This window comes from Alexandromys fortis, unplaced genomic scaffold, assembly GCF_014885135.2.
Source record: "Alexandromys fortis isolate MF-2015 unplaced genomic scaffold, M_Fortis_MF-2015_v1.1 scaffold_129, whole genome shotgun sequence".
NCBI lineage: Eukaryota > Metazoa > Chordata > Mammalia > Rodentia > Cricetidae > Alexandromys > Alexandromys fortis.
Window position 1 is genome coordinate 1,780,782 of NW_026068022.1, and position 27,087 is coordinate 1,807,868.

Here is a 27,087-nt window from a genome sequence, read left to right on the forward strand (position 1 = left end):
TTCGTCTCCAGGCAACGCGCGAGGGCGTGACCTTGCGTCACTGAGGTGCGACTGGGACGGCCGACGCGGCGCTGCCGCCTAGCGGGTTTAGCTAAGCAGCGGACGAGGCGGCGTAGCCGGCGCTGGGAGAGCAATGCCTTGAACGGGGTGAGCCTTGCAGCGCCGCCCCCTCGCCGTGTCCCTTCGCAGTCGCTCCACCGTTCTGGAGCGGGAGTGGAGGCCCGCGCAGCACGAGGTTGCGTTGCGGGGCTTCGGGGAAGCTAGGCCGTGCTGGTCAGGGCCTCGGCTGCGGGGCCTGGGGCACCGGCTTCCCGGGCGGGTGGATGCGCTGCTTCCGCCTTCGCGGTGGGCGGTGGTGCCGAGGAGAGGTTTCCGACCTGCTCTGACAGTTTTGAATCTTGGCGCTGGCGCAATAAGCAGTTTAGCTGTTGGTTAGCAGAGCAGGTGCGCCGAGGAGGGGCCGAGGGGCGGCGGCCGAGGCGGGAGGGTGGCCACAGGGCAGGGCAGGGGGGAAGTCTGGGCCTGGAGCGTTGGCCAACCCACCCAGGCTGTTCACCTGGGCCTTTGCTTGTCAAAATAATTGCTACTTTGAGAACCGACATTGATGAAAAAGTTTCCTTGCTAATCATAATTGTAGGGTAAGTCGCCTTCTGTGTGCAATTTCATTCCAGAATGTGGGTTTACTCTTGTACCTCTCCAGCCTAGCTATTAAGTAAATGGCAGTGTGCCTGCATATTCTGACCAGCCCCATTTCTTGACGCCCAGCATCTCGTGTCCTTCTGGATATATGTAGCTACAGTAACACTCCCAGTTGCATTTAATCCTATGTCTCGGACTTAGTTGGTCGTTTCCACTCTTCCCCTGCCCATTGTTGCTATAGAATTAAGTTCATCCTTCAGAATTTCGGCTTGGGCGTGAGCTGATAGTTGTCTTTGAGAAGACATGCCTTCTGTGTTCAGAACCCTCATAAGTAGCATGCCCCCCCCCCACACACACACCTTAACGCCATCTGGTTTTAGTTTCTGTATGTTTTCCTCCTTGATATGATTGTGTTTTTCAGAAAGGTTTTGTCATTTGACATAAGGGAACAGTATATGTAAGGGAAATATCTACAGTATTTGATCTTGTTTGGTTCTCTGAAAACATCTAAATTCTCTGATTAGAGGACGTTGTTTTCTCTTCTCTTCCTAAACAGCCAGAAAAGTTGCAAGGAGAATTCATACAAGTCTAGTATATTTTAAAAAATAAGTATACTTACTAAGTACGCCAGTACTATTAGAACTCCAGCAATTGACCAGTACTCTGTTTGTAGGTTTCCAGTCTTTGTGAAAAGAATTCTTTAGTTTCATTTTCTTCTCCTTAAGACCTTTGGCCCCAGAACAGGGATTCTAGACTCTACAGTGACTGACCAGCCTAATCACTGGACTGTTATCTGTGTTAATTTAACAGCTGGTACTTCCTGTAAATTTAGAGTTTGTGTAAGCAGTGAATAATAAGGTAAATAGTGTCCTTCAAGACCCGGGTGTAGAACTAAGATTATAACAGATTTCAAAGGTGCCATTAATACCTCAGTCCTTGTCAACTGATCATCGTCTGTGTGTGTGTGTGTGTGTGGCAGGGGGCGGGTTCAAGTGGACACCAGAAGTCAACCTTGGGTCTGGTTAGACTGCACCCTCTGGCTAGCAAGTCCCAGGGATCCTCCTCTCTGCCTTCCCAGCTCTCTGCTTTTCACATGACCTCAGGGCTAGAACTCCGGTTGGCCCTCAGCCTCCAGCTGAGCTTTCTAGCCCTTGCCTACTCATCTTGCACGTTGATTGTCTCAGTTTCCCACTAATCCACTTCTGGATAGGTTTGTGGTTTAAATTTTCAGAGTCTCTGTGCATGAGCATTACTGGTGCTGCAGTTGTTATAGCCTTAGAAGGAGCATTGAACTATAGCGGCTCGTGTGCCACCCACTGAAGAATGTGGCATTTTTGGAATCCTTGCTCTTCCCGTGACTTTCAGAATAACAGCTTTTATTTAGGACCCCCCCCCCCAGCTGCTTTCAGGAAGCACAGCTCTGTTTTTCTAGAAGGGGCCATGCTAAAAGTGACTCCGGGATTTGAGAGCCCACCTCCTAGCTCTGAGGAGTCCAGACCACAGATCTGTCTTTTACTGAATTTTATTGCCAATGGTTTACCTGCAAATTGTGTCTGCAGGCAGCACTACTGTCCTATCGTTTCAAGGGAGATATTTTGTGTCATTTTCCAATATATATAGATATCAGGGATAAGTTTTTACAGTTTTACATTTTCCATAAATATATTTTAACTTGTGCTCTATGTTATTGTGGATGCATGACTGAGCTAATAATAGGATACTAGATGAGTGATAAAGGTGCAGTGTGTTGACTAGAGAAATAATGTACACTTATCTGTTGCTCAGAAGCGAGAACACAGGTAAGTATCCTGAAGAACTCAGAGTGGAGGTGTGTAATTGACTGGTGACTGAAGGGTGACTTCAGCAGATGGCTTTTGTGGATACTAATGTCAGTGGCTCCATATTACACATAAATAATTGTCATATTTTTACACTAGCGGTGGAAATTTGTTAATATTGGTTAAATGAAGGACCTTCCTTCTATCCAGGGTGCACACCCTGGTTCCATGCCCTCGGGTAGGTGTGGGGTCACTGAATCAGTTTCCTGGATTCTAAGTGCCATTACAGGAAAACAATATGCTGCCTCACACTGTAAACCTCAACATTCAAAGTTAGGGTACCAGTGAGACAATGCAACATTGTCTAATTCAAAAAACAGCAAAGGCTTCTTTGCAGATGGGGTTTTAATGAGCAGTGTAGGATATCAAAATATGACACTTGATCATAAACACTTTTTTAAAGTAGCAGATAAAAGATCCTACTCTTCCTCCTCAAATAGGGGAATGAAGCAACTATGTGAAAGTGCCTGGTTCTTACCAGGGGAGATTGCCCCAGCCCCGGCTCCTTTGTCTGGGCATCTTTCCACAATTGTCTAGTAAGTGTCTGTGCTTTGGGTCTTATTTATGGTCATATTTTTCTTGTGAAGACTTCCCCATACATGTAAAAAACAAAACCAAATTGTACATAGTTTTCTCCTGTTTGTTTTAGCTAATCTTGGGAACAGCGGGAGACCCTGAGAGGTAAGGAGGGGACAGCTGCCTCCCCTACAAATGTTGATCCAGTTGTCATCAGTTCCATTAAGTCTCGATTGAGACCATTTCAGAAGTTTGGTTTTCTCTGTTAGGTGATGTAGACGGAATTGAAAGCATCAGGCTGGCTGATGAGTCTGTTTGTGAGGCCAGGACAGTAAAAGCTTGAGGAAAGTTAAGCTTCATTTTGAGAGCAAAATGTTAGGTTAGAGCAGTGGTTCTCAACCTTCCTAATGCTGTGTGTGACCCTTTAGTGCAGTTCCTCATGTTGTGGTGACACCCCCCCCCACCATAAAATTATTTTTGTTGCTACTTTATAATTCTAATTTTACTACTGTTATGAATCATAATGTAAATATCTGTGTTTTCTGGTGGTCTTTGGGGTCACAACCCATAGATTAAGAACCACTGGGTTATAGGTTAGCACCTCCATTTTGCATCTGGAAACTGTGTAACTCATTAGATGAACTTCCAATCTTTAAACATTTTCATATAATGCATTGAAAAGTTTATGTATGTTGCAGCAGCCCTTTCCATCGCTGTGGTGGTAGGGCATTCTTTTATAAGTCTGATCTTACCCTCTGTACTTATTGGCCAATCTGCTCTTTGTAAGCAGGTAAAATAATCTAACTTCTCTTCCATGTGATAGCTCCTCAGTTATTTGAACAGGCTGTTGTGCTGCACAGGTCATTACATAGCTGTACAGAGCCACAGTCATGTAAAACGGTCTGCTTCTGAACCCATGACTCTGGAATGTGAGCTAATGTATTGGTACCTTTAAAGGGTGTGGCTGCCTTGATCTGAATCAAAGCCTCCTGTGTGGTCAGCCCACTGTGTAATACGGTAGAACAGGAGGCCCCTTGCTGTAGACGTCTGCTTCTAGCGGGAGTTTAGGGTTATTTTGATGTCTTTGCTTAACCTGTTGTACTGTTATTTTTGATCGAAAGCTTCAGGACTCCTATTTTGTGCTGCTCTAAAGCGCATCATACCTAGGTGCTTTTGTACAGTCACTTTTCAGAATGCTCCCCAGGATCAGCTTCTTGCTGTAGTTAGACTTAGTAAGTCACTGAGACTCAGTAATATGGTTCTTTCATTCTTGTCTTGGTCAGCCAGATTGGGCAGTTATCTGAAAACAATCTTAAACACCCGTCTTGATTTTGTTTTTGGTGTCACCATCAGGAGAAGGATCTCTGGTGACACCAGTGTTTATTTGCCTCAAAGGCATCTTGATCTACCTATCAGATACTTTTGGAAACTTCTGCCTAAATGTCTTCCCACCATGCCCGACTCTCTTGCAAACCCAGACTATCTTTCTGGACTCAAGTGTTTGCCCAGAATTTCTTTTCCAACTCAAAACACCCTCCTGGGCTTTTCAGGCACTCTGTATTTATTTGGTGTAGTGTTTCTCATTTTGTAAATATGCTCACTTGTGTGACTGTTGCCCCACCCAACTGTGCTGGATGCCCTGTGGTGCCGAGAACTGTCTTTAGTTTGCTCACCATCCTGTCCCCAGGCCATAAACAATGCAAACAGTACTGTTAAACATAATTTTTATTTTTTTCACAGCATTTCTCTGTGTAGCCCTGGCAGTCCTGGAACTTGATTCATAGACCAGGTTGGCCTTGGTCTCAGAGATCTGTCTGTCACTGCCTCCTGAGTACTGGGATTAAAGGCGTGCAACATAATTTTTAGAAAGACCATGTATGGCACTGGTTTCCAGCTGGTCTGTAGCCATTTGCTTATGATGTTTCCACACATTTGAAATAGAACATGAAAAGTAAAGATAGCATGGTTTAAATATCTATCTGCAACATCAGGGTGAATTCATTGCCTTTCTCGACAGGGACTTACTCTAATGCCATACCCTACTTTTCATGTTATTGTTCTTTTACATTTTTCTTAGGTTTTGGGCATTTGGGAATTTTTGTTTTGAAACTGTTCTTGCTTAGGATAAAATGGAGTTCAACACTGTTGTGTTTTGGGTTGTCACTAGTCTGTGCTGCCCAGAAACCACTAAGGTGAACTCCCTGGACACCTTTTCTAAGCTGGGAATTTTAATGATTCCTCTTTGGATATAGTTGGTGTGAGTCTGTTATTCTTGAACACATTTAAAATGTAATTTTTTGCCTTCAGAGATTATGTTTAGTAATCCAGGTTTCCCTTCTTTTTTACTATTCCTCTAGTATGGTATTAATTGCTACCACATAGGTTCAGATCCAAAATAGTAATGGGGGGATTTATTTTTTAGTATAATTGTACTTTACTATGTTTAAAGTAACTTTAAAAAATATATAGTACATTAAATTTCAACACTGAGAGTGATACATGTTTATGGTTATATACTTTAGTTTGAAGTCACATTTTTTTAAACATTTATTATTTGTCTTGTGAGTATACGTATGTGTGTCTAGGGGAGCACATGCTACCGTGCATGAATGGAAGTCAGAGGACAACTTTCAAGAGTTGTTTCTTCCCATCCTGGGACTCCGGGGGATAGAACTTGGGTTGTCAAGCTTGGCAGCAAGTGCAGATGCCCACACGCTACCTTGCCAGCCCTAAAGTCACACGTTTTGTACTTAAAACTATAATGTCACTTTTAAATTACATGATAAAGCAAGCTTTCTGATGAAATTCTTTTCTATGTAATCGTTACTACTTCTCTTGCTTTATGTGATAAGGACATTAATTTGAGTAAAAGCAAAAGATTTTCTAAATGGTAAATGAAATGGACTTTCTTGAGGTGGGAGTTCAAAGTTCACGTCTACCCCCATACCATAGATTTAACCATTTCCTTATCCATAGAATGGGGATATAAAAAATGCATCTACCCAGTAGGTGCTGTGAGTAGTGAATGTGTCATCTGTGGAAAGCGTTTGGTTTGGAGCCTGACGTGTGTGTGTGTGTGTGTGTGTGTGTGTGTGTGTGTGTGTGTGTGTGAGAGAGAGAGAGAGAGAGAGAGAGAGAGAGAGAGAGAGAGAGAGAATGGCTTTGTTTTTGATAGAGACCCATCACTCTTCCAGTATCATAAGTGAGTCATTTAGCTGTATGATTCTGAAAACTTAACATAAATCTTTATTTTAAAAACTATGGTTAAATAAAATGTGTCTCAGATTCATTTGAGTTGACTGAATCCCTCTAAAGGTGCTGGTAGTTTTCTTGGCTTTTTGAAGGATGAGTGTGCTAGATAGTTTTTTATCAACTTGACACGAGCTAAAGTCATCTGAGAAGGGGGATCTTCAGCTGAGGAACTTCTTTCCTAAGATGGGGCTGTAGGCAAACCTGTAGGTCATCTTCTTAATTGGTGATCACTGGGGGAGGGCCACCCTTAGGCTGGTGGTCCTGGGTTCTGCAGAAAAGCAGGCTGAAGAGGCTACAAGGAGCAAGCTAGTCAGCAGCACCCTCCATGGCCTCCACATCACCTGCCTCCAGGTTCCTGCCTTGGGTTCCTGTCCTGGCTTCCTTTGGTGATGAACAGTAATGAGGAGGTGCAAGCCAAAATAAACCCTTCCCTCCCCAAGTTGCTCTGGTCATGCATGGTCTTTCATCACAGCAGTAGTTACCGTAACTAGGACAATGAGATTATTGGTATTTTTTATGTTGGTATTTTTTATAATTATGTACAAATAACTTTTGCATTGTATTTAACAGAAATTATGTGAAGCAAAACTCTTTCTGAATTCTGAAAGACACCATTTCACCATGGGACAGCAAATTTCGGATCAGACGCAATTGGTTATTAACAAGTTACCAGAAAAAGTAGCAAAACACGTCACCTTGGTTCGAGAAAGTGGCTCCTTAACTTATGAAGAATTTCTTGGGAGAGTAGCTGAACTCAATGATGTGTAAGGCTTGCTCATCTTCATCCTATTTTCCCTTCATGTATGACCCATTTGTCATGGCTGTGTAGAAGGTAACCATATGGTCGGATGAATGCATTTTTTTTTAGCATAAGTTAGAAAGTGCTACATTGACTGCTCTAAGAAGACTTTAATGTAGCTATTTTACCATAAGGAAAGGAAACAGAGATGGGAGGAACTTAGAATGAAGTTAGAACACAGACAACGGGTATGGCGAAGCAATGCTAGGATGTCCTGCAGCTCAGCAGCTGTGTACTGAGAGGCTGTGGCTGACTCTGCTGTGGAAGACTTAAAGGGCACACAAACAGAAGAGAATTTGCCCTCGGTCACCTGAGGAAAAGTCGGACAGTCAGAAACATCAGCTGTGTATCTGTGTGTGGCCATAGTTTGTTCACTGAAGTCCAGTCTGCTTAACTCTCCGGAGTGAGTTCCTAAGATGGTGTAAATTTCTCACCTTGAACTTAGGCTTTATAGATTTCACCTCGGTTTTTGTGCTGATCTTTGTAGAAGCTTTTTAAAATACAAAGGGTTCTTTGCCCTCTAATGGCCTCAGACACCAATGCTTTCTCAGTACTGATGGATGGGTGGCACCTTTTACTCCTCTTAAACCTTCTGGTAGCACCTTCTACTTTTCTTTATTCTGTATCAACCCTTTGTCTCTGTGAGAGTTTATTTAAAACTTGCCTAAGATACTTTAAGTGATATATTTAAAAAATAATTTTATACATATAAGTTTTTGCCTGCATGTATGTTTGTGCACCACATGCATGTCTGGATGCCTGTAAAAGCTAGAAGAGGGCACCAGATTACTGAGACTGGAGTTACATACCTTTGTGGGCTGCCATTAGGTGCTGGAAATTGAACCAAGGTCTCCTGTAAGCGTAATCGGTGCTCTTAACCGCTGGCCCATCTTTCCAGCTCCCTTAAGTGATGTCTTTTTTTTTTTTTTTTTTTTTTTTTTTTTGTTTCGAGACAGGGTTTCTCTGTAGCTTTGGAGCCTGACCTGGAACTAGCTCTTGTAGACCAGGCTGGTCTCGAACTCACAGAGATCCGCCTGCCTCTGTCTCCCGAGTGCTGGGATTAAAGGCGTGCGCCGCCACCACCCAGCCCTAAGTGATGTCTTAAAGGTTCTCTCTAGTCTCTACAGTCCAACCAGTGTTCACTGAACACATGATATGCGCAGTGCACTGCACCAAGGGTTTGAAAAGTTTAACTGATTATCCATTTTAATTGACTACTCAAATACTGACGACACTTGCAGCTGTCTGTGAATCAGAAGTTCCTTCCGTTATCCTACATTGCTTCTCATTCAAGCACCTCAAAGCCCAGGACCACTATATACAAATTTATAGTAGTACAGCCACTATTAATAGCTTGTGCTAATACATATGCTGCTTTGCCAGAGGCTTTTATGACAATCGTGTTGGATAAGTGTTGGTGTACAAGAAAGTTCCACGATAGCCCGGAATGGAGTATAACAAAGGCTTATTTATCTGGGGATAAACTCACAGAGAGAGCAGTGATCCACAGTCCTCTGTGTGTGCTGGGAACTGGAACTAAATCCAGCAGCCAAGAGACCCTTGCATTTATAGTACATGAGACCACGCCCACAGTGGGCTGGTATCTTAAAGGCTATTGGCTGAAGGAATTCCCATAGTAGATAAGGGACACTGACAATATGAAACATAAGATCATACTTTCTTTATGAATATAGTGTCTATTTTCAGTAAGTTATGAAGCCTAAAGGACAGTCCTAAGGTTTTTGTTAGGAGTTACTTTAAGAACACTGGATTTTATTAATTAAAAAAATAGCTTGTTTTTGAGATCATATTTATATAGATGAGTAAAATAGGACTGAGAATGCTCGCTTCGGCAGCACATACTCTAAAATTGGAGAAGATTATCATGGCCCCTGCGCAAGGATGACACGCAAACTCGTGAAGCGTTCCATATTATATATAAAAAATAGGACTGAAAATTCCGTAGTATCAAAAGAATAGTGCAACTTATTCTTATTTCAACTTTTAAAAATATTACATTTATTTATGAGGGCAGTACACAGGCAGAGGTCAGAGAACAACTTGAGGAATCTGCCTCTCCTAACATGTATGTCCCAGGGATTGAACATAGATGGCCAGGCTTGATAACAAGTGCCTTTACCAAGCACTAAGCCATCTCCACTGTTCTAACTCCTAGGAAGAGTAATTAATAACTTTTGCCATCCTTTAGTACTTTATATATGTAAACTCAGACTATCTGATGAAATTTTGCTTATTGACCTAAAGTTTTTAGAAGAAGAAAAAAACTTCTGTCCTGTGACATCACCTGCAAGCTAAATTACTGTGCGACAGTAGAAATATATTCCTTTATTTACCTGGGGCAAGATACCTGAGTGAATTTGAGGGATTTCGTTTTGTTTATTTTTGATGGGTTTTTATTTTTGTTTTGTTTTAACAGTGTTGAAAATTAAACCTAAGCACTTACTGCTGCCTATACACTGAGCAATACCAGCAGTATGGTTTGAAACTCATTTCCATGGACTAGAGTTGGGCATTTCATGAGTGCAGTGCTCCCTGCTTGCTATCTGCCAACCCTAAAGTCAAACACAGAGGTGTGGCTTGGTTTCCGCCAAGCACATGGAAGCTGGCATGTCAGTTGTTCCCTTTGGCCGGCTTCCTGGAGACAGCTTGCTTGACCTAGCTGGAAGGCACTTAGTTGTATGCAGCTCTGCTGCTGGTGTTCAGAGAAAAGCCAACAGTGGGAAAGGAAGCTGCAGCCTTAGGGCTTCAGATCAGTTGTTGGTGTTGATAGCAAGATTCTGACTGTTGTGTTGTCTTTATGCTAGTGTGGCTCTTGTAATTCTTCTTGAGGAAAGGGAGCAGTGCTGTATTTAATATCACAAACTATTTGCTTTTACTTAACTGAACCCAAAATTAGTATACTTTAAAAGCTTTCAGAAAAGTATGTTAATGTGGTTATGTAAACAGGATTCAACCAAGAGCAAGGTATGCCTCAAAGTTATGTCTGTTTGGTCAGCGTTTGTGTAAGTTAAGCCAACAAGCTTTTACTTAAAGTGCCAGGTTTCTCCAGCTGTGTTTGTCAGGGCTGATTGTTACTGCAGGTTTTCTCATGCAGCACAAGCCTGCTCTAAGCTCTCCTTGAGCTCCTGATCCTCCTTTCTGCCATCTTCCAGGCTAGTGTCTCCATGCCCAGCTTTAGACCAATTTTTTCTAAACATCTTTTTTAGACACTCAGATATTGAAATACAGATATGGAGACAAGTATTCCACAGAACTTTTGACTTTAAAAACTTTGAAAACTAAGTACGTGTTCAGAACGTTTCTGTCCCTGTGCTTTTACATCACTTCTGCTTTTGTCTTCCCTGTTGGAAAGTGTTTCTTGAGTTTGGTTTTCATAAAATAACTTTTCATAAAATTAACAAATATGCTTGCCCTTTTTCCAGAACTGCTAAGGTAGCTGCTGGCCAGGAAAAACATCTTCTCTTTGAGGTCCAACCTGGGTCTGATTCCTCTGCCTTTTGGAAAGTGGTTGTACGGGTGGTCTGTACCAAGGTAAGACTGGTAAGGTCTTCTGTTTCAGAGTCATGCTGTTTGGGTAGTTAGAGGCACATTAATAATGTAATCGACTGTAAATAAGTGTTATTGCTTTTATAGTCTTATAAAACATAGGGTGTGTGTGTGTATGTGTGTTGTGTGTTAGTCTGTGTATGCATGTGTGTGTGTTAGCCTTTGTATGCATGTGCACATCATGGTTGAGGCCAGACACCGACATGAGGCATCTGCCTCTATCACTCTTCACCTGGTTTTTTGAGACAGGGTCTGCCACTGAACCTGACACTCACTCACTGTTTTGGCTAGACTGGCAGGCCAGGAACCCCACCCCATGCCAGGATCTGCTCATCTCTGCTCCCCTAGTGCTGGGCTTACATGCACACCTTTGTTCCCGGATTTTATGTGGGTGCTGAGTGTCTGAGCTTAGGTTTTCATGCCTGTGTGATCGGCCCCTAAAGCGTCATGTGATACTGTTCTTGCATCAAGCTAACTGTTTGACTCTCGCTGTTGTCAACTGCCAAGTCACAGAGATTTTTATAATTGGAGGAAGTGGTAGTAAACTTTAATCTTTCCCCTCCATCTGTCTTTTGAGGCTTAGCTAGCTGTAGAACCCTCTGAGGACACCATCATTAGCTCTGAGACGATACCTTAAAAATTAGTTACCTTAGGAAATTCCTTCTTTTAAGAACATTGGGTTACATTCACCTGAAAACAATATCCACCAGAGAGGCCATGGAGATTTTGAGTTATGGATAGACTTTTGTCAGGAACATACTAGTTTGTAGTTGGGTTTTTATATTTTAGATAACTGCTAAAAATATCTTGGCAGCTGTTGCAGAGTATTGGAAAGCTTCCTGCTCCCAGTAAATTAATTAAAATAACAATTCTTAGTCCCAGGCCTTTGAGAGGAAATGAATTTTATTAGCTCTCCTTCAGTCTCAACCCCTCCTCTCAAAGGTAAGATAAGCCATATAAGCCTTAATTCACAGCTATGGATGCCCTGAAGTCCATTGCTGACCAGTCAGACTCTCCCCCAGGTGAGTCACTTGACTGTCTGAAACACATTATATAACTGAAACATATTACATAACACTCTGTTTATGGACTTGGATGGAGTCTAATATTGTTAAGCAAATCTTGAAGGACAAAGGACAGTCTTAAGAGAGTTATCTCAGAAGATGGTTTTTTAAGAACACTGGATTTACTCATGAAAAAAGGAAACTCAACTTTTTATGATCTGTGTATATGTATATATAACACGCTAGAACAAATGGTATCATACACTGCAGATAAATGCTAGTGAGTCCCAGAACCAGAGACTGCCTTGGTCTGTTCCTTTCCACAGTGAGTTGTCAGGTTTACCTCTGCTTACTTCCAGTTTCTTCAGGCAGAAATGTGAGCAATACACTAGGAACTAAGAGTTCAGGCAAATGCCATGTCCTTGAGGAAATGAAACTTTTTATAGTTCAGGCCCCGTCCCTTCTGAGCAAGAATGCCATAGACTCTGCTGACTCCACACTTCCAGAATCCTCCAGGCTCCAGTTTATGCTGCTGTGAAATGACTTCTGAAGTGCAGTTCTCAGCTCACGGCCTTGCTGAACACTCTGCAGTCCTCACCGCCTCCAGACTCTCCCCGCTCTTGTCTGGTGTTCATGGGCTGACGTGGGACTCCAGACTTCTCTTCTGCTTTATTCACTATTCCCTTTTGCCTTCTGCATGCCGCCAATGTTAGTGAATTGAAAGTGTTACTTTTACAACTCACACCGTCTGATATTAAGTTCCCTCAACTAGAATGTCTTTTCCTTCTGTCACTTTAATGGTCGTCAGCTATGAGTCACAGAACACTTGCTTTAAACTAGTTTAAACAAAAGCCTTTTGTCTTTGTCTCGCATCAGCAAATCCTAATGCACTGGCTTTAGAGGTGGTTACAGGCCCAGCAGATCTCATGACCCACTGGTCACTGTTCAGCCATACCTTCTACACACACACATTCATACACACACACACACACTCATACACACACACACACACACACATATATATATACATACATATATATACACACACACACAGAGCGGGGAGGTGGTAATTGGTTTAGATCAGACTAACCAGTATTGGTTCCTAAGACATTTCAGGGAGTGGAAAATGCCAGAATAAAAGCTGGTGTCCCAGCAACTAAAGTGGAAACAATGCCTGGACAGTCAGCGGCTGTTGTCACTCTTGCATGTTGACACTTGATGTTTCCAAAGGTCCATCTCAGATACCATCCATCTCATCCATAGTTCGCTTCACAGGAATCCTCTCACCTATTCTAAACTCCAGTAGCTCTCAGTTTCTACTTTACAGCTAACATTCAGCATTAAGAATAGTGTAGTCAGGCTGGGGAGATGGCTCAGTGGTTAAGAGCACTGGCTGCTCTTCCAAAGGACCTCGGTTCAATTCCCAGTACCCACATGGCAGCTCACAACTGTCTGTAACTCCATTTCCAGGGGATCTGGCACCCTTATACATGCATGCATGCAGGCAAAAATATCAATGCAAATGAAATAAAAATAAATTAAAAAGAAAAAGAAATAGTCTGTTCAGTCCCTGGCTTCCCTGTGGCTCCTTGGGCAGGACTGTTCTTGCGACTGTGTCCTGCCTGAAAAACTGTGCTTTGCATCCGTCAGCTGGGCTTGCGGCAGATGACCAAACCCTGCTGAGGTCCCTCCTTTGTATGGCCAGGGCTGAGCTTCCCTTGTATTTGGTACGCATGTTACCTACATTATCTTCACTCTCCATCCTCATTTCATTTACAAGGAGGAGACTTCTATAACCTGTAGAACTATCAAAATACGAATGTATCAGTCTTCTAATCCTTGGGTTTTCTGTTGCTCCTTTTGATACAGAGTTAACGATTGATATTATTATTAGTTTATTTTTGCCCCAGCAGCTTTCACTACGTTACTATATAGTTTAAATTACTGTATTCTATCGAAATCCTTCCTTCCTTCCTTCCTTCCTTCCTTCCTTCCTTCCTTCCTTCCTTCCTTTCTTCCTTTCTTGTTTTGTTTCCTTTTTGAAATAGGGTTTTTCTGTGTAATAGCCCTGGCTGTTCTGGAACTTTATAGACCAGGCTGGCCTCAAACTCACAGAGATCCACCTGCCTCAGCCTTCCAAGTGCTGGGATTAAAGGTATGCATCAACACAACCAGCAAAATTCTTTCTTGAAATAAGATTCTAAGTAGAAAAATAAAAGTATTAAAGATAATCGGGCAGTGGTAGCACATACCTTTAATCCCATCTCTCAGGAAACAGAGGCAGGCAGATCTCTGAGTTCGAGGCCAGACTTGTCTACAGAGTGAGTTCTAGGACAGCCAGGACTACACAGAGGAACACAATCTTGTAAAAAAAAAAAAAAAAAACCAAAACCAAATTTAAAAAGTATTAAAGACAAAGGCCTTTAGCACCTTCATTTGTATGGGTTTTTTTTTCTTGATGGTAGATCTATTCAAAGAATTTTCATTTGCATTTCTTGGCAAAGATCTTGGGAAGCCAGTATATGGGTTAGAAAGAGTTAAGTCTAGTGTGGAAAAAAGATTAGAGGCTGAAAACGTTGTGTTTCTTCTCTTTATTTTTATTTATTTTATTTTAATTTTAAAAATTTGGGGGGAGTTAACAGTCTCAGTATTGTAGTCTCAGTTATTCTGCCTCGCTGCCCCAAGTGTTGAATGTACAAGGTTACTCACGACATTTGCCTGAGAACTTCATATTCATGATTCTTAAACAATTATAAACATTTATATTTTAACCTTCAATTTATGCTAAGACCACTCTTACCTGTCTATGCATCATTCTGATTATCCTCAAATAATATTTAATTCATTTTTAAATTATATTTAGATGGAATGTTTTATGGGTATGACATTAGAAAAGTTATTAGATTAATTGAAAATTATGCTCTGAGGGGACCATAGAGACGGCTCAGCAGTTAGGAGCACTTGTTGCTCTTACAGAGGTCCTGTGTTCACTTCCCAGCACCCACATGATGCCTTACAATCTCTATAATAAACTCCAGTTCCTGGGAATCTGATGACCTCTTCTGATCTCCTCAGCACCAGGCACACATGCGGTGCACATAAATACATGCAGGCAAAACACTGATACAGATAGAATAAATAAATATATAACCCCCAAATTTATGGACTGAAGGGGCTATTAAGAAAACTTCAAAAGAAGACTGAGGAGAGAGTGTTTTGTCAGCAAGAGCCCAGCATAGCGGTGCATAGTGGTATAACCAGCACTGGGGAGGCAGACACAGGAGGATTGCTGGGCTTCCTGGCTGGCCAGCTTAGCCCAATTAATAAATTCAAAGCCAACGCAAGACCCTGTGTCATAAAACATGTGAAAGGTGTTCTGAGGAGCAAACAGTGCCCAAGGTTGACCTCTGCCCTTCACACATATGCACACACAGGTCTTCATGAAGTGCGTGTCTTAGATCTTTTGTGCTTAGACGACGACCTTGCAGTTGTCCTTTGCTTGTGTCCTTTAGCGCTCCAGATCACCCACGTTCAGTCAGGCCCTCACTGTGCCTCTCCACTTTCAGTGATTCTTGGGGCCATCACTTCTCACCTCCTAAGCGGTCCCAGCTTCTGTTTGGTGTCCCTCTGTGTATTCTGAGCCCAGTAGCCATTCCTCAGGACATTTGAAGTGTAAAGTAGATCATGTTATGTCTTGGCTCAGAGCGCTCCAGTGGCTTCCTGTGTGCTTAGAACAACAAAGTCACTGAGGAGATCAGAAAAGCTGTATGTTCCGTAAATGCCTCACCTAACGTTAGCTTTCATCACCTTTCCCTCTGTCTCCCCACTTGCGGCTCCTTGCTGGAGTCCTTGTGCTTCTCATCTGGCACACGTCTGTCAGACCCTTTACAGACCAACTAGTGCGGCTGTATCATTTCACTCTTAGGGAGCCATGTGCGAGGCGCCCAGTACCTCTTCCTGTAAAGGGACATTTAACAACAAGAGGTACTGGACCTCTGGTTGGTCAACCCTTCAAAGCTGTTATATCCTCATCTTACTGAGCTACTATAATATATGCCCCACTCTGATTTTCTGAAGTCTTATGAATGTGTCCTCTGTCCTGTCTCAAGTATCCTGTATTGATTGTCAAGTACATACAATCTACAGAGGAACTGTCTCCAGGCCACTGGTTCTACTTCACAGGCAATGAAATTTTGTAAAATCTCAAAATTCACTAACATTTGTTGTTTAATGTAGCATTCTGGCTTTAGTTTAAAAGTACAGAGTTGCCCAAATAATTCAAGAATGGCGCTGAAGAACTAGCTCAGTAGAGTGCACTGTGCAGGCACGAGGACCTCAGTTTGAGTTCAAGAACCCGTGTTAAAGAAATAAAAGCCAAGTATAGTACAGCATACTTGTAATCTCAGGATGGGGAGGCAGGAACAGGCAGATGGGTCCTCAGGGCCTCCTGGTGTGTGAGCCTAGTGGAGTCATCGGGTTCCAGGCCAACTGAGAGAACCTCAGACAGAGCACGTAGCCAGTGTCCTACCCACGGTTCACTGCTAGCCTCTGCAGCACCTGCACATCCCATTACACAAGTCACACACAAGGAGAGGAGGAAGCTATCCTCCTCTTAGCGCTAGCAGAATGGCGTACGTAAGTCCTCTAATTAAAGGCTGTAGGATCTCCCGTTCTAGGCCAGCCTGGGTGACATTGCAAGTTGCTATCTCAAAAAAGAATTAATTAAAACAGCAAAGTGCATACATTTTAATAACAATCTCTAAAACTCATTTCTCAACTCCGGGAAGGTCGCCTGATGTTATCAACTCCAGACAGGATGCCTGATGATCTTGGCAAGGTTATTTTGAATGTCAGATGGGAAAATGTAGTCAGTTCTCTGAGGAGAATGTGAATAGTCTTTAATCAGACTCTTACTTTCCTAGATTATTACACACCGTGAACTTGTTTCCTGGGATATTTACTGAATTGTGTGTCTGTTCCCCCTCCCCTGTTCTGTTTCTAGATTAACAAAAGCAGTGGTATTGTGGAAGCCTCGCGGATCATGAATTTATACCAGTTTATTCAGCTTTATAAAGACATCACAAGTCAAGCTGCTGGAGTGTTGGCGCAGAGCTCTGCCTCTGAGGAGCCCGATGGGAGCCTGTCCTCTGTAACGTCTTGTCAGGCTAGTCTGTGGATGGGCAGGTGGGTGCACCGTGGAGCGCGGTTACGGTGACATTCTCCCCAGTGCTCTGTGTCCCTCAGTCCCGTTGCCTCCGCCTGTGGTATAGCCCAGATCAGTTTTAGGTTACCCTTCCATTCTGTCCCAGATTAAGGTGGCTCCCAGCTCACTCTCCAGGAACCCACTCCGTCTCTTGTATTTATGACATTAATGACTGATGCCTCCCATTTAATGAGTTTTTAGACAGTCAAAGCCATTATTAAATCAAGTCCAAGAATATGACAGAATTGTTTCAGAAATTATCGAATTGGAAGTTAAGTTTTTACATACTGTCTTCAGGCGTGGCAGTCGACTCAGGAAAGAACAAGCAGCTATGTGCCTGTTGACGCTGCATTGGTCTGGAGTTTGCCGCCTGGTGCTCCTGTACTCAGGCCTCATGTACTGCTGTTCTGTCTGAGCTTTCCTTCGCCCATGCTTTCGGTGTTGCGAGCTTCCACCTGCAAATGCCTCCTGGAAAAGACTTCCGTGTTTCCAGGCATGTTGATATCCTTACTGGGAACTGGAGATGTCCTTCTTAACGTTAAGAATGTGTTTGGCAGGAGTTCCTCTTTATTCCTTTATTGACACTTGCAGTTTTGCTTCATTCTGAGTGTTTTGAAAGCGTCTGTAGCTACACAGCAGCAATGAAGAGCAAGTGGCATTTCTCTGCCTGCTGGGGTCGTCTTCAGGAAGGTGCTGAAGTGTTGCTCTTACAGACTAGGAAAGCAGTGCCAGTTGGTTGGGTAAGCCAGTACTTGGCTTCATGTGTTGTGGGCTTCTAGTGGTGTCCTGGTCCCCAGCTTCTAGAAAAGAACTTTGCAAGTGGTAGGTGAGCCTGGGGGCCTTCTGCAGTCCTGCATATTGTCACATGTATAGTTCTGTTAATGGCTGCTGTTTGTTGAGCCTTGAAGTTCATTAAATCCTAACAGTCCCCAGGAATACAGCTGGTCCTATTAGGGTTTAGGGAGTATTGTAGTGCATAGCGGACTCCCATTTAGTGCGTGGCAGCTCAGTGGTTTGAAGGAGGAAGAAGCTGGAGGTGCTCCGGTGCCACTGATCCTAGGCGACTGCTCTGTCTGTGCTCTGCAATATCCAGACTGTGCCGTATTTCACCACAGGGAAACCAGCATGCACTACAAGTTACATTACCACCAGCCCAGAGCTGTGAGACCGTCTCAGAGAGGCAGTCCTCTTCACGTCCAGATAGCTCGAATTCCTGTGAAGGTTTTCACTTTGCCTTCTATCCTCAGTGTATAAGCTGGCCCTCTGGAGGCAGCACAACAGAGGCCCTAGAACCAACTTGCCTGTGTTCAAACCTTAAGTCCTCTCTTTCCTCAGTTTCTTCGTCTTTTGTGAGAGGTTGAGAGCAATGCATGTGCCCCAGAGGACTGTGTTAATAGATGGGACACAGAATGGTGCCCGGCACATAACGGTGTGTGTAGAACATTAACTGTCACCATCATTATTAAATTATAGAGTGCCCTGCGTGAGTGCAGTGGCCGTGCATGGCCTCTGGAATGCCACCAGACAAGTCCGATCTCTTCTGTCCTTCAAATGTCGAAAACTAATTAAATTCCCACTAAGCTTAATCTCCTGAATAAGTGTCTCCAGCCTTTGTTTCCTGTTCTTCCTGCACTGGTGTCCTGTGATCTCCATCTGTCAGTGTGCCCCTCAGGTTCTGTGGTAGGAAGCGGCACTCTTCCAGCTCTGACTGGTCAGGTAGAATAAAGTTCCTTCTTCCTGCTCACTGTGCTAAGAGGAAGGTAGCAGAGAGGGGCACAGAGCAGCTTCTGCTGGCAACGTCTCCATTTGCTCTGGGTATATTCAGTTGCTATTGTCTGTAATGGCCTTCTGCTCCTGATTCTGAAGCGTTCCTGTCAGAATAGCCTGTCACTCTGTGGAGTCCCGCAGGTGATTGGAAGCTCGTAGGCAGAAATACTAAGCCCTCTGAATCCGGTGTGGATCTGAAAAGGTGCCTAGGTGTCAATATGCATGAACTGATGGATGGATGTGTATAAATGTTCATATGTGTATTTGCAAGTGCATATATGTGTGCATACACAAATGTATGCATGACTGCACATATCAATCCACATGCATGTAGGTTTCCACTCATTTCACCATTTCGGTTCAGTGAGCACTCTTTTCTCCATGGCTGAAGCAAACAATGTGTTACCTCACCCTAGTGGTATGTCTGTTGTAATGCTCCTTAAAGCAGGCCCTCGCTGTCCCTCAGGTCCTACTTCATTCCCTCTCTCTGGACTGCCTCTTGCTCTCCACTCTCAGCTAATTTTCCTGAATCAGCAGGAATTTGTGTTGCCTTGATTCTAGTTTGCCTCTTAGAGCAAGTTCAGATTTGTATTTTGACATTCAAGAATCAGATTGTCTTTGCTATATTATCAGTCTTTTCTCCCAGTTGAACTCCTGAGCATCATGCGGCCTTGTACACACACACACACACACACACACACACAGAGACACACACACACACACATTTCATGTGTTTCATGCCTTCATGGTTTACTTTATGCTCTAGAATGGTCTCTATCGGTATTCTGTGATTTCTCTCTCTCGTTTCCAAAAATACTTACTTGGCACATACTATGCATGCTGCACATTTGATATTTGTTTATCTTATGTTCAAATCAGCAAGTTCTAAGTGTTATTGCCATGCCTTACATGCTATACTATAAATTCAGCAGGGACGGCAGTTGTACCAGACCGGCTCCTCCCTTAAGAACAACAGAGAATAAAACATTTACAATCACTTTAAGAAAGTTTGTATTCAAAAAGCTAAACTATAGGGTGACTAATCGTGGAACAGCAGTATGCAATTTTTAAATGATTTGATTGAGGTAAACTTTGGTTTTGAGAACAGAAGGAGATGGATATTTTAAGCTGAGCTACTGGAGTTGGTGTTGAGGAAACTTCACATGCAGAGGAGCATGGCTTCTGTGGCACTGGCTTCCTTCCTGGGAGCTTCCTGAGCTGGAGCTGCTGTGCTCCAGCCTCTTTGTGTTTCTTTGGCATCTGATACTGACCACTCTGCTGTCCCTTCACTCTGATACTATAAGTGCCTCTGTAAGGCCCTGTTGATGAGGCAGCATGTGTCTGTTATGGCAATTAAATGATACACTGGTTCATTTCCTGTATGTATATTCAATATGTCTAAGATGGACTGAGTTATTTCAGAAAGACCTGAATATGCAGTTTTTGTTCAGATTTTGTTTTCTTTAAACTGCACAGAATTTGTCTTTTTATCACGTCTTTCGAGTTTCTTAAAGAAACTTAAACTTGGTATTTCTTCCCTAATGTATTTGCTATCCCCCAAAGATGTGAACTGTGGTCTGGTTTTCGCTTTGCACGTAAGTCATGCTGTACTTTATACTGTGGTATTTACTGATGTTTTTTTAAGACAGTGAAACAAAGTAGGAAGTGTGTGGACAGAGACTGTCATTGTTCCAGCTCAGTTTTCACACTCAGGGTGAAGCAGCTGACGGATGAGGAGGAGTGCTGTATCTGCATGGACGGGCGAGCTGACCTCATCCTGCCCTGTGCTCACAGCTTCTGTCAGAAGTGTATTGACAAATGGTAAGTTATCCGCTCCCCTTGGGATAGCAGAGACAGCTGGGCTGTGAGTAAACAACTGGGAATGCAATGCTTCAGTACTGACACGAGAGCTTTGCTCTTCACTACTCTGAGTTTCATGGTGTGCCCGCTAGTAGAAGTATTTTTATACCTAATGCTTACAAAGTGTGGAGCTGTGACTTTGTTGAATTTTTTTTTTTTTTCAAGACAAGGTCTTTCTATGTAACCCTGGCTGTTCTGGAATATGCCCTATAGACCACGCTGGCCTCAAACTCAGAGATCTGTGTGCCTCTTCCTCCTGAGTGCTGGGACTAAAGGCGTGCACCACCACTGCCTAGCCAGACGCTGTAAGCATCTTGAATCTAGAATCAAACACTTTCCCCTTTTCAGCACCCCCCACCACATAATTCACTATAATTGACCATATGTGTGTAGAGGAACAAATCCTCGGCTGTGTGATCTGGAGGGATGTTTGGTCAACTAATTAAGGTCATTTGCTTACAAGGTAATGGAGCATTTAGAAAAATTTATAATTGATAGGCAATAAGCTATATATATATATATATATATATATATATATATATATATATCTGAAGTATAATCTCATATGCTTTAATTTATGTGCATACTAATGAAATCTGTCAGAACAAGATGAAGAGCAATCCATTACACCCCAAAATCACCTATAGCCTGATTCTTAAGCAGCTATTAAATGCTTTCAGTTGCTAAAAATACTTTAGATTTGCTAGACTTTTAGAGTGGCACCATACAGGGTATTCTCTCTGTTGTCTGGGTTCTTTCATTCCGTGTAATCATCTTCAGATTTAACCATAGTATAGGTGCAGATAAGTGCCAAGTAAAAGCTTCTGTGTTTGTTTGTGGACAGGTATGTTTTAAGGATATGTAGTTTGACTTTTTCTTTTTCTACCTCAAGTGGCCAGATCATATATAACAGATGTTTCTCAAGAAATTGCCAACTCAGTCCCAAAGCAGTCATTACTTTAAAAAAATTTTTTGTTGTTGTTTTTTGAAACAAGATCTTGTAGTATTTAGCCCAGGCATGCCTCAGTTGGAACTTGCAACATTCCTCCTGCCTCAACTTTGTAACTCTGGAATTACAGATGTGCACTCTCCAGTACCACATAGGAGTTCCACTGTCTGCCCCACTGATGGGACACAATCCTTCAGAAGGGTCCAGTCTGGCTGTGGGAACATGCTCTGTGTCCTCTGAATTCCAGCCTCCTGGCATCTGCTCACATGCTCACACTGATGTGCTCTGTTCAGTGATGAGCCTGCTGTCTCTTGGCCCTGCCTCTGTGTGGCTGCCTGCTGTGCTGTGCTCTAGCTGCCTTGCCTTAGCTGTTTCTTCAATAGCCTGCCAGGCCTCCGAGGTCCCCTACCTCTTTTTATGAGTCCTGGAAACTCACAGGACATCTGGCTTGCAATCACAGGCTTACTTTGCTTCTCACCTCTTGGGAGTCACATCCTTGTCTGTGTACAGTGTTTTACATGAAACTTCAGCTGACACCATTCTTTCGGACACTGTGTCCTGTGTGTTAGTTGTTTTAAGTGGGAAGTTGTCTTAGGGTTTCTATTGCCATGAAAAGATACCATGACAACAGCAACTCTTACAAAGGACAACGTTTAATTGGGGTGGCTTGTATTTTCAGAGGTTTAGTCCATTGTCACCATGGTGAAACATGGCGATGTGCAGGCAGACACGGTGGCTACATATTGATTAGAAGGCAAAGGAAGTGGACTGAGGTACTGGATGTGGCTTGAGCATATATGAAACTTCAGGCCCCACCCCCACGAGCCACACTTCCTCCAACAAGGCCACACCCACTCCAACAAAGCCACACTCCCTAATTGTGAGACTGCCTTTGGGGGCAATTTTCTTTGAAACCATCACAGAAAATAAATCAGGTTTCTGCTGGCCAGAAGCAGAAATTGATTGTTTTTAAATTGTGATGTTTTATTTACAGAAAACCACACATCTTGTAAACCATCTCCAGGGAGCCCAAATCAACCAAATAATGTATGTTAACTCCATACATTTTTTTTTTTTGAAATACGTTTTTGGAATAAGTTTCTCAGCTTTTGTACAAAAGCAAAAGACCAGTTGATGAATTGGTTATTCTGACTCTAGATTTCACTGTGAGAAGAGAAAAACACTGTCTTTTCCTTTCATAATATATTTAAATTTCCAAAGTAGTATTTGATTAGGGCAATCCCATTGTAAAACATAATCTTAAGTAATCAAATGTGTACTCTGTATCAGAAAATTATCCTGTGTATAAGTGTCATCTCTTGTTTTAAGCCTCAGATGCTCCATCTTTGTACAATTTTCTAAAGTTTTCTTGGTTTTGAACCAAAGGATATTTTATCAGACCTTTAATTGTGATTAATTTGTCAAAAGTCTTTTTTTTTTTTGCGTGTGGTGGCACACATCTTTAATCCCAGCACTTGAGGACACAGGGGCAGACAGATCTCTGTGAGTTCACGGCCAACCGGTCTACGTAGCAAGGTCTGTGCCAGCCAAGCTGCACAGAGGCCCCTATCTTTAAAGAATGACCTTTATTACTCAGTGTAATAATTAGTAATAATCTTTGCTGCTACCATATACCTACCACTGGCCAAACATGAGTCCCAAGGCATAGTGGCTTCCGCTTAAATAAAAATAAATATTTAACTTTGATCAGCTCTCCCACTGATAAGAGGTAGCGTTCTCTTAGGACATATAAGGAATTTGTGTTCTAAAGGAAAACTTACTTGGATGCAGGAATAAGAATTAAAGACCCTGGCTTGTGGTAGCAAACAAAATGGTGTATGTGTGTGTGTGTGGGGGGGGGAAACACTGCGTATCTTTTTACTGGAGATTAGATACAGTATGGCATCTTCATACAGTACATGTTCTTTGCAAAGTAAACTCAAGTCCAGGTGTGTTGGTGTGTGCTACAGTCCCAGCACTGAGCAAGTGGACGCAAGAGGATGGTAAGCTCTAGGCTAGCCTGGGGACTGGATAGCAAGACTCCGTCTCAAAGGGAAAAGCAGAAAGACTAAAACAACATCTGCTGGTACAGAATGGTTTCTGAGATGTGTAAGTAGTAGCACAAGGTCAGCAAGACACACAAGCTTCCGTTACCTACAAGCCTGAGGTTTTAATCCATCCCTAGTAAAATATGTAGACAACTGGTTGGCCCTGGGGAGGAGAATTAAAGGTTGGGATGAAGAGAAATATTAACTCTTTTTTGTGTACTTTTATGGTATTTGCTTTTTTTTTTTTTTTTTTTTAAGCCATCTACTTTTCAAGCGAACCTGTTTTTTTTTAGAAAAACAAAGAAAACAACCTTGTTTTGCTTGGACTTCCCTGACAGGAGTGATCGGCACAGGAACTGCCCCATTTGTCGCCTACAGATGACTGGAGCAAATGAGTCGTGGGTGGTGTCAGATGCACCCACTGAGGATGACATGGCCAACTATATTCTTAACATGGCGGATGAGGCAGGCCAGCCCCACAGGCCGTGACTGGGGAAGACTCTTGTTATTGTGAGCTGCAATACACTGGTCATAGAGGAGGAATGGAGGGGTGTGTGGCGCACACAGGAAGATCAGGTTTTCTACCCTCTTATTTTTGCTATTCTGATAATATGTCCCATTCTTAAATAAACTCCCTTCCCTGGTCTTCCATGGAGGGTGGGCTACACTTTGCTACTGTTTGGCCATATTCCCCACTGTCCACCTGTTCTTCGTTGCTCTTGAACCCTTTGCTACAGATAGCAGCAATACTTGACACTACTACTTTTCAGGGAGGGGGTGTTCTGCATCTTCTTAGCTAGGTTAAAATGTAGGGTATTGAAAGTTGTAGCCATCTGAGCTAAACTACTGGAACTAATGTCTCAGTGGGGTTGCTACTGCTGGGACCTGAGGTGCACTCCGCCCCCTTGTGGTTCATTCTGGATCCTTCACTACTATGGCCCAGTTGCTTCCTGGTGTCACTGTAACTTCAGCGTGGGTTCTGGCGCTACTCTTGATCACTGCGGTGCTGCAGCACTCAGAGAAGGACTCTGAGCTTGGGACTTGGTCTTGCAATGGAAGAATTTTCACGGCTGTTCTCCGGACCTGGGGAGGGGTTCACTGGATTATCCATAATGCCCTGAAGCAAATCTTTCTTCGTGCAGATACACTTATATTCCTGGGTCACTCTGAGTCATCAAATCCTGAGCTGGAGTCTTTGTTTTAAGTAAAGGCACTTTTCAGAGACTTCAGTTTCCTCAAATCTCTTGGATTAAAAGAAAAGGAAGACGAGATGAAGCTTTTCACCACGCATTAGTAAACCCCTGAAATCCGGAAAACGATTGGCTTCTTCCCATTCCTCTGCACTCCTCTGAGAGTCTGAAAAGAGTAAGGTAATGGGAGCGCAGTGCCCGGCCGATTGCAGCCATGGCTTACGAGTAAGACTGTTAACAGTTCAGCCTATAACAGAACTAGCGCATGAAGTCACACCACCTTTAAGAGCTCTTAGCAGTTCATAGACATTTCTCACTGACTGATTGCAGGAGTTCCTGTTTTCCTAAGTACAAAGGTACACAATTGAAGTTGCTGCTTATTGATTTTTAATTAAGATCTTAATGAGAATACAAATAAATCCCTTCCAAAGAAAAAGATCTGACTTGATTCCGCCCCCCCAAGTACTGCAGACTTCAGATGTCTGCTGACTGTCCCGATGTGTGAGCAAGTGCAGTGCTGTCCTCTCTCCTAGCTTAGCTGTGTGTGTGCTGGTTTCCCAACCTGAGACTACTTTACTCTGCTGTAGAAACTGACTGTATTTGTGGTTTTCAAACCTTAGCAGTGAAACTTCTTCCAAGTAAATTCTTAGTCTATATGCACTGAGTGTATGCACAAGTTACCCCCATTCTATAGAAGCTACATTTTATTAATACAGGTGTCCTTTTATAAACTTAGTACAGTGTGGTCACCATTAAGTCAGGGTAGGAAAATGTCACAGGGATTGATGATACAGTTTCATTAGAGTTTAATGAGTAACAAATTTGTGTGATGAAAAGCTTTTGTTTGTAAAAAATACTACTAATAGCATTTCAGGTGTGTGGTTCAGCTGGTAGAGCGCTTGCCTAGCATGCGTGGAGCCCTGGGTTCCACCCCAGCACTGCATAGAAACAAGCAATCCTGGTGCTGTATTCCTGGAACCCCAGCACTTGGGAGGAGGAAGCAGGAAGATCAGAAGTTCAAGGATATCCTCAACTGCATAGAGAGTTCAGGGCCATCCTGGGCTACAATGGGGACCCTGTTTCAAAAACTGTGTGGGTGGTGAGGCTGGAGAAATGGCCCATTGGTTAAGAGAAATTGCTGTTCTTACAGAGGACCCGAGTTCAATTCCCAGCACCTACACTGGTAGAGTCACCAACAGCCTATAACACCAGCTCCGGGGGACCCATACCTCTTCTGACCCACCCCCACACCCCAGAAATAAATCTTTAAAGCATTTTAAAATTCATGTTTTTAGATGATTCAACCTCTGTTGATTCTCAAGTGCTCTATGGAATGTATTTTTAACACCCTGGGATAAGTGACCCTCTGAGAGATTTTCCAGCCCTAAAAATTGAAATTGTCCTTTCGGACTAGACTCGCTGGGTTTAATTCAAATTGTCTAATTGAAAATGTTTCTGAAAATGAATAACATAACTGTATGGGTTTGGCATCTTTTCAGCAATAGCCAAAACTTTTTTCCCCGAGAATCCTTCACTTTTGAAGGATTAAACAATGAGTTTAGAGACTTGATATTGCCCACAGCCCTTTCCTTGCAGTGTGAGCTCCAAGATACAGACTGATCCCCTGTGCAATGCCAGTGTCTCGGCTTGCCTCACCGGGTAGATGAGCAGAACTGTGCTCATTCCGTCTCTCTTCAGATGGATGGCAGGTGGGCCTGCCTGCTGCACTGTCTGATCATAAAAGTGGTAGCTTTGTCTCATGGTAAATACACACTTTTCTACTCTGTACAGCTTTGTCTTAAAATGAGGAGTACTTAAATGCATTTACCATCGTAAGGAGCCGTGTGCCTTCCGAGGTGTGTGAACTGCCTCCTGCTCTGGGGAATTTTTGTGATTTGGACTGAGTGCTATGCTCACTCAGTAGCCGTGGGCGTCGTAGACACTGGGTTTCAGAAAAGAGTTTGACTGTGTACTGATGTAAAGGCCGTGGGCAGCAGAACCTCCTTTATTCTTGAGAGAAACTGATACGATGTGCAATTTCAAATTCTTATATACTAAATATCTATATTTATTAGAAGACTTTTATATTGTGCTCTGGGAATTGTGTTGTGTGCTATGTTTTGAGATGATTTCCTTGTATTAATATATCTCTGGGTAATAAGGCTGCTTGGAAACCTTTTGGTTCCCTGATTTTTAACACTGGGAAGTTGGGTTCATTAAAAGATAATCCAAATAATTTGCATTTGCAAGTGTTGGGAGTTTCCTTGCTTTGGGGGTGTCTCTCAACTGAAGCTTACTTTGTCAGCTCACCACCCCCGGTGATGAGGGTAACACAACGGCAGTATAGACAGTGACGCGGCTCTGCTTGCCTTTCTGCTCTACTACCCAGTAGACAGAATAGAGGATTGAACACTGCTCCCTGGCAGTTGTGTGTAAAAGGGTGTCATTAGAGAAG

The 27,087-nt window shown here is 43.0% G+C and overlaps 1 protein-coding gene and 1 pseudogene across 3 annotated transcripts; both read left to right on the forward strand.

The window, feature by feature from the left end:
- Positions 1–53: 53 nt before the first annotated feature.
- Rnf141 (ring finger protein 141) lies at positions 54–26,874 on the forward strand. Of its 3 annotated transcripts, none has more exons than XM_050163396.1 (6): positions 54–147; positions 6,816–7,009; positions 10,488–10,596; positions 16,618–16,799; positions 20,299–20,406; positions 23,781–26,874. In XM_050163396.1, exons 2-6 carry the CDS (start codon positions 6,867–6,869, stop codon positions 23,929–23,931), a joined length of 693 nt encoding a protein of 230 aa, XP_050019353.1. In that variant the 5' UTR covers positions 54–147; positions 6,816–6,866; the 3' UTR covers positions 23,932–26,874. The 3 variants fall into 3 exon arrangements, with proteins under 3 accessions (XP_050019353.1, XP_050019352.1, XP_050019356.1); XM_050163395.1 differs by lacking the exon at positions 54–147 and adding an exon at positions 210–444; XM_050163399.1 differs by lacking the exon at positions 54–147 and adding an exon at positions 618–638.
- On the forward strand, positions 8,885–8,981 carry LOC126514485 (uncharacterized; annotated as a pseudogene).
- Positions 26,875–27,087: the final 213 nt, after the last annotated feature.

What these genes read in the sequence shown, in the direction of transcription:
- Rnf141 (XM_050163396.1), top strand. Translation starts at nt 6,867, where the DNA reads ATGGGACAGCAAATTTCGGATCAGACGCAATTGGTTATTAACAAGTTA. An exon ending in GCTAGTCTGTGGATGGGCAG is followed by an intron (nt 16,800 to 20,298) that starts GTGGGTGCACCG and finishes TTTCACACTCAG; the next exon opens with GGTGAAGCAGCTGACGGATG. An exon ending in CAGAAGTGTATTGACAAATG is followed by an intron (nt 20,407 to 23,780) that starts GTAAGTTATCCG and finishes CTTCCCTGACAG; the next exon opens with GAGTGATCGGCACAGGAACT.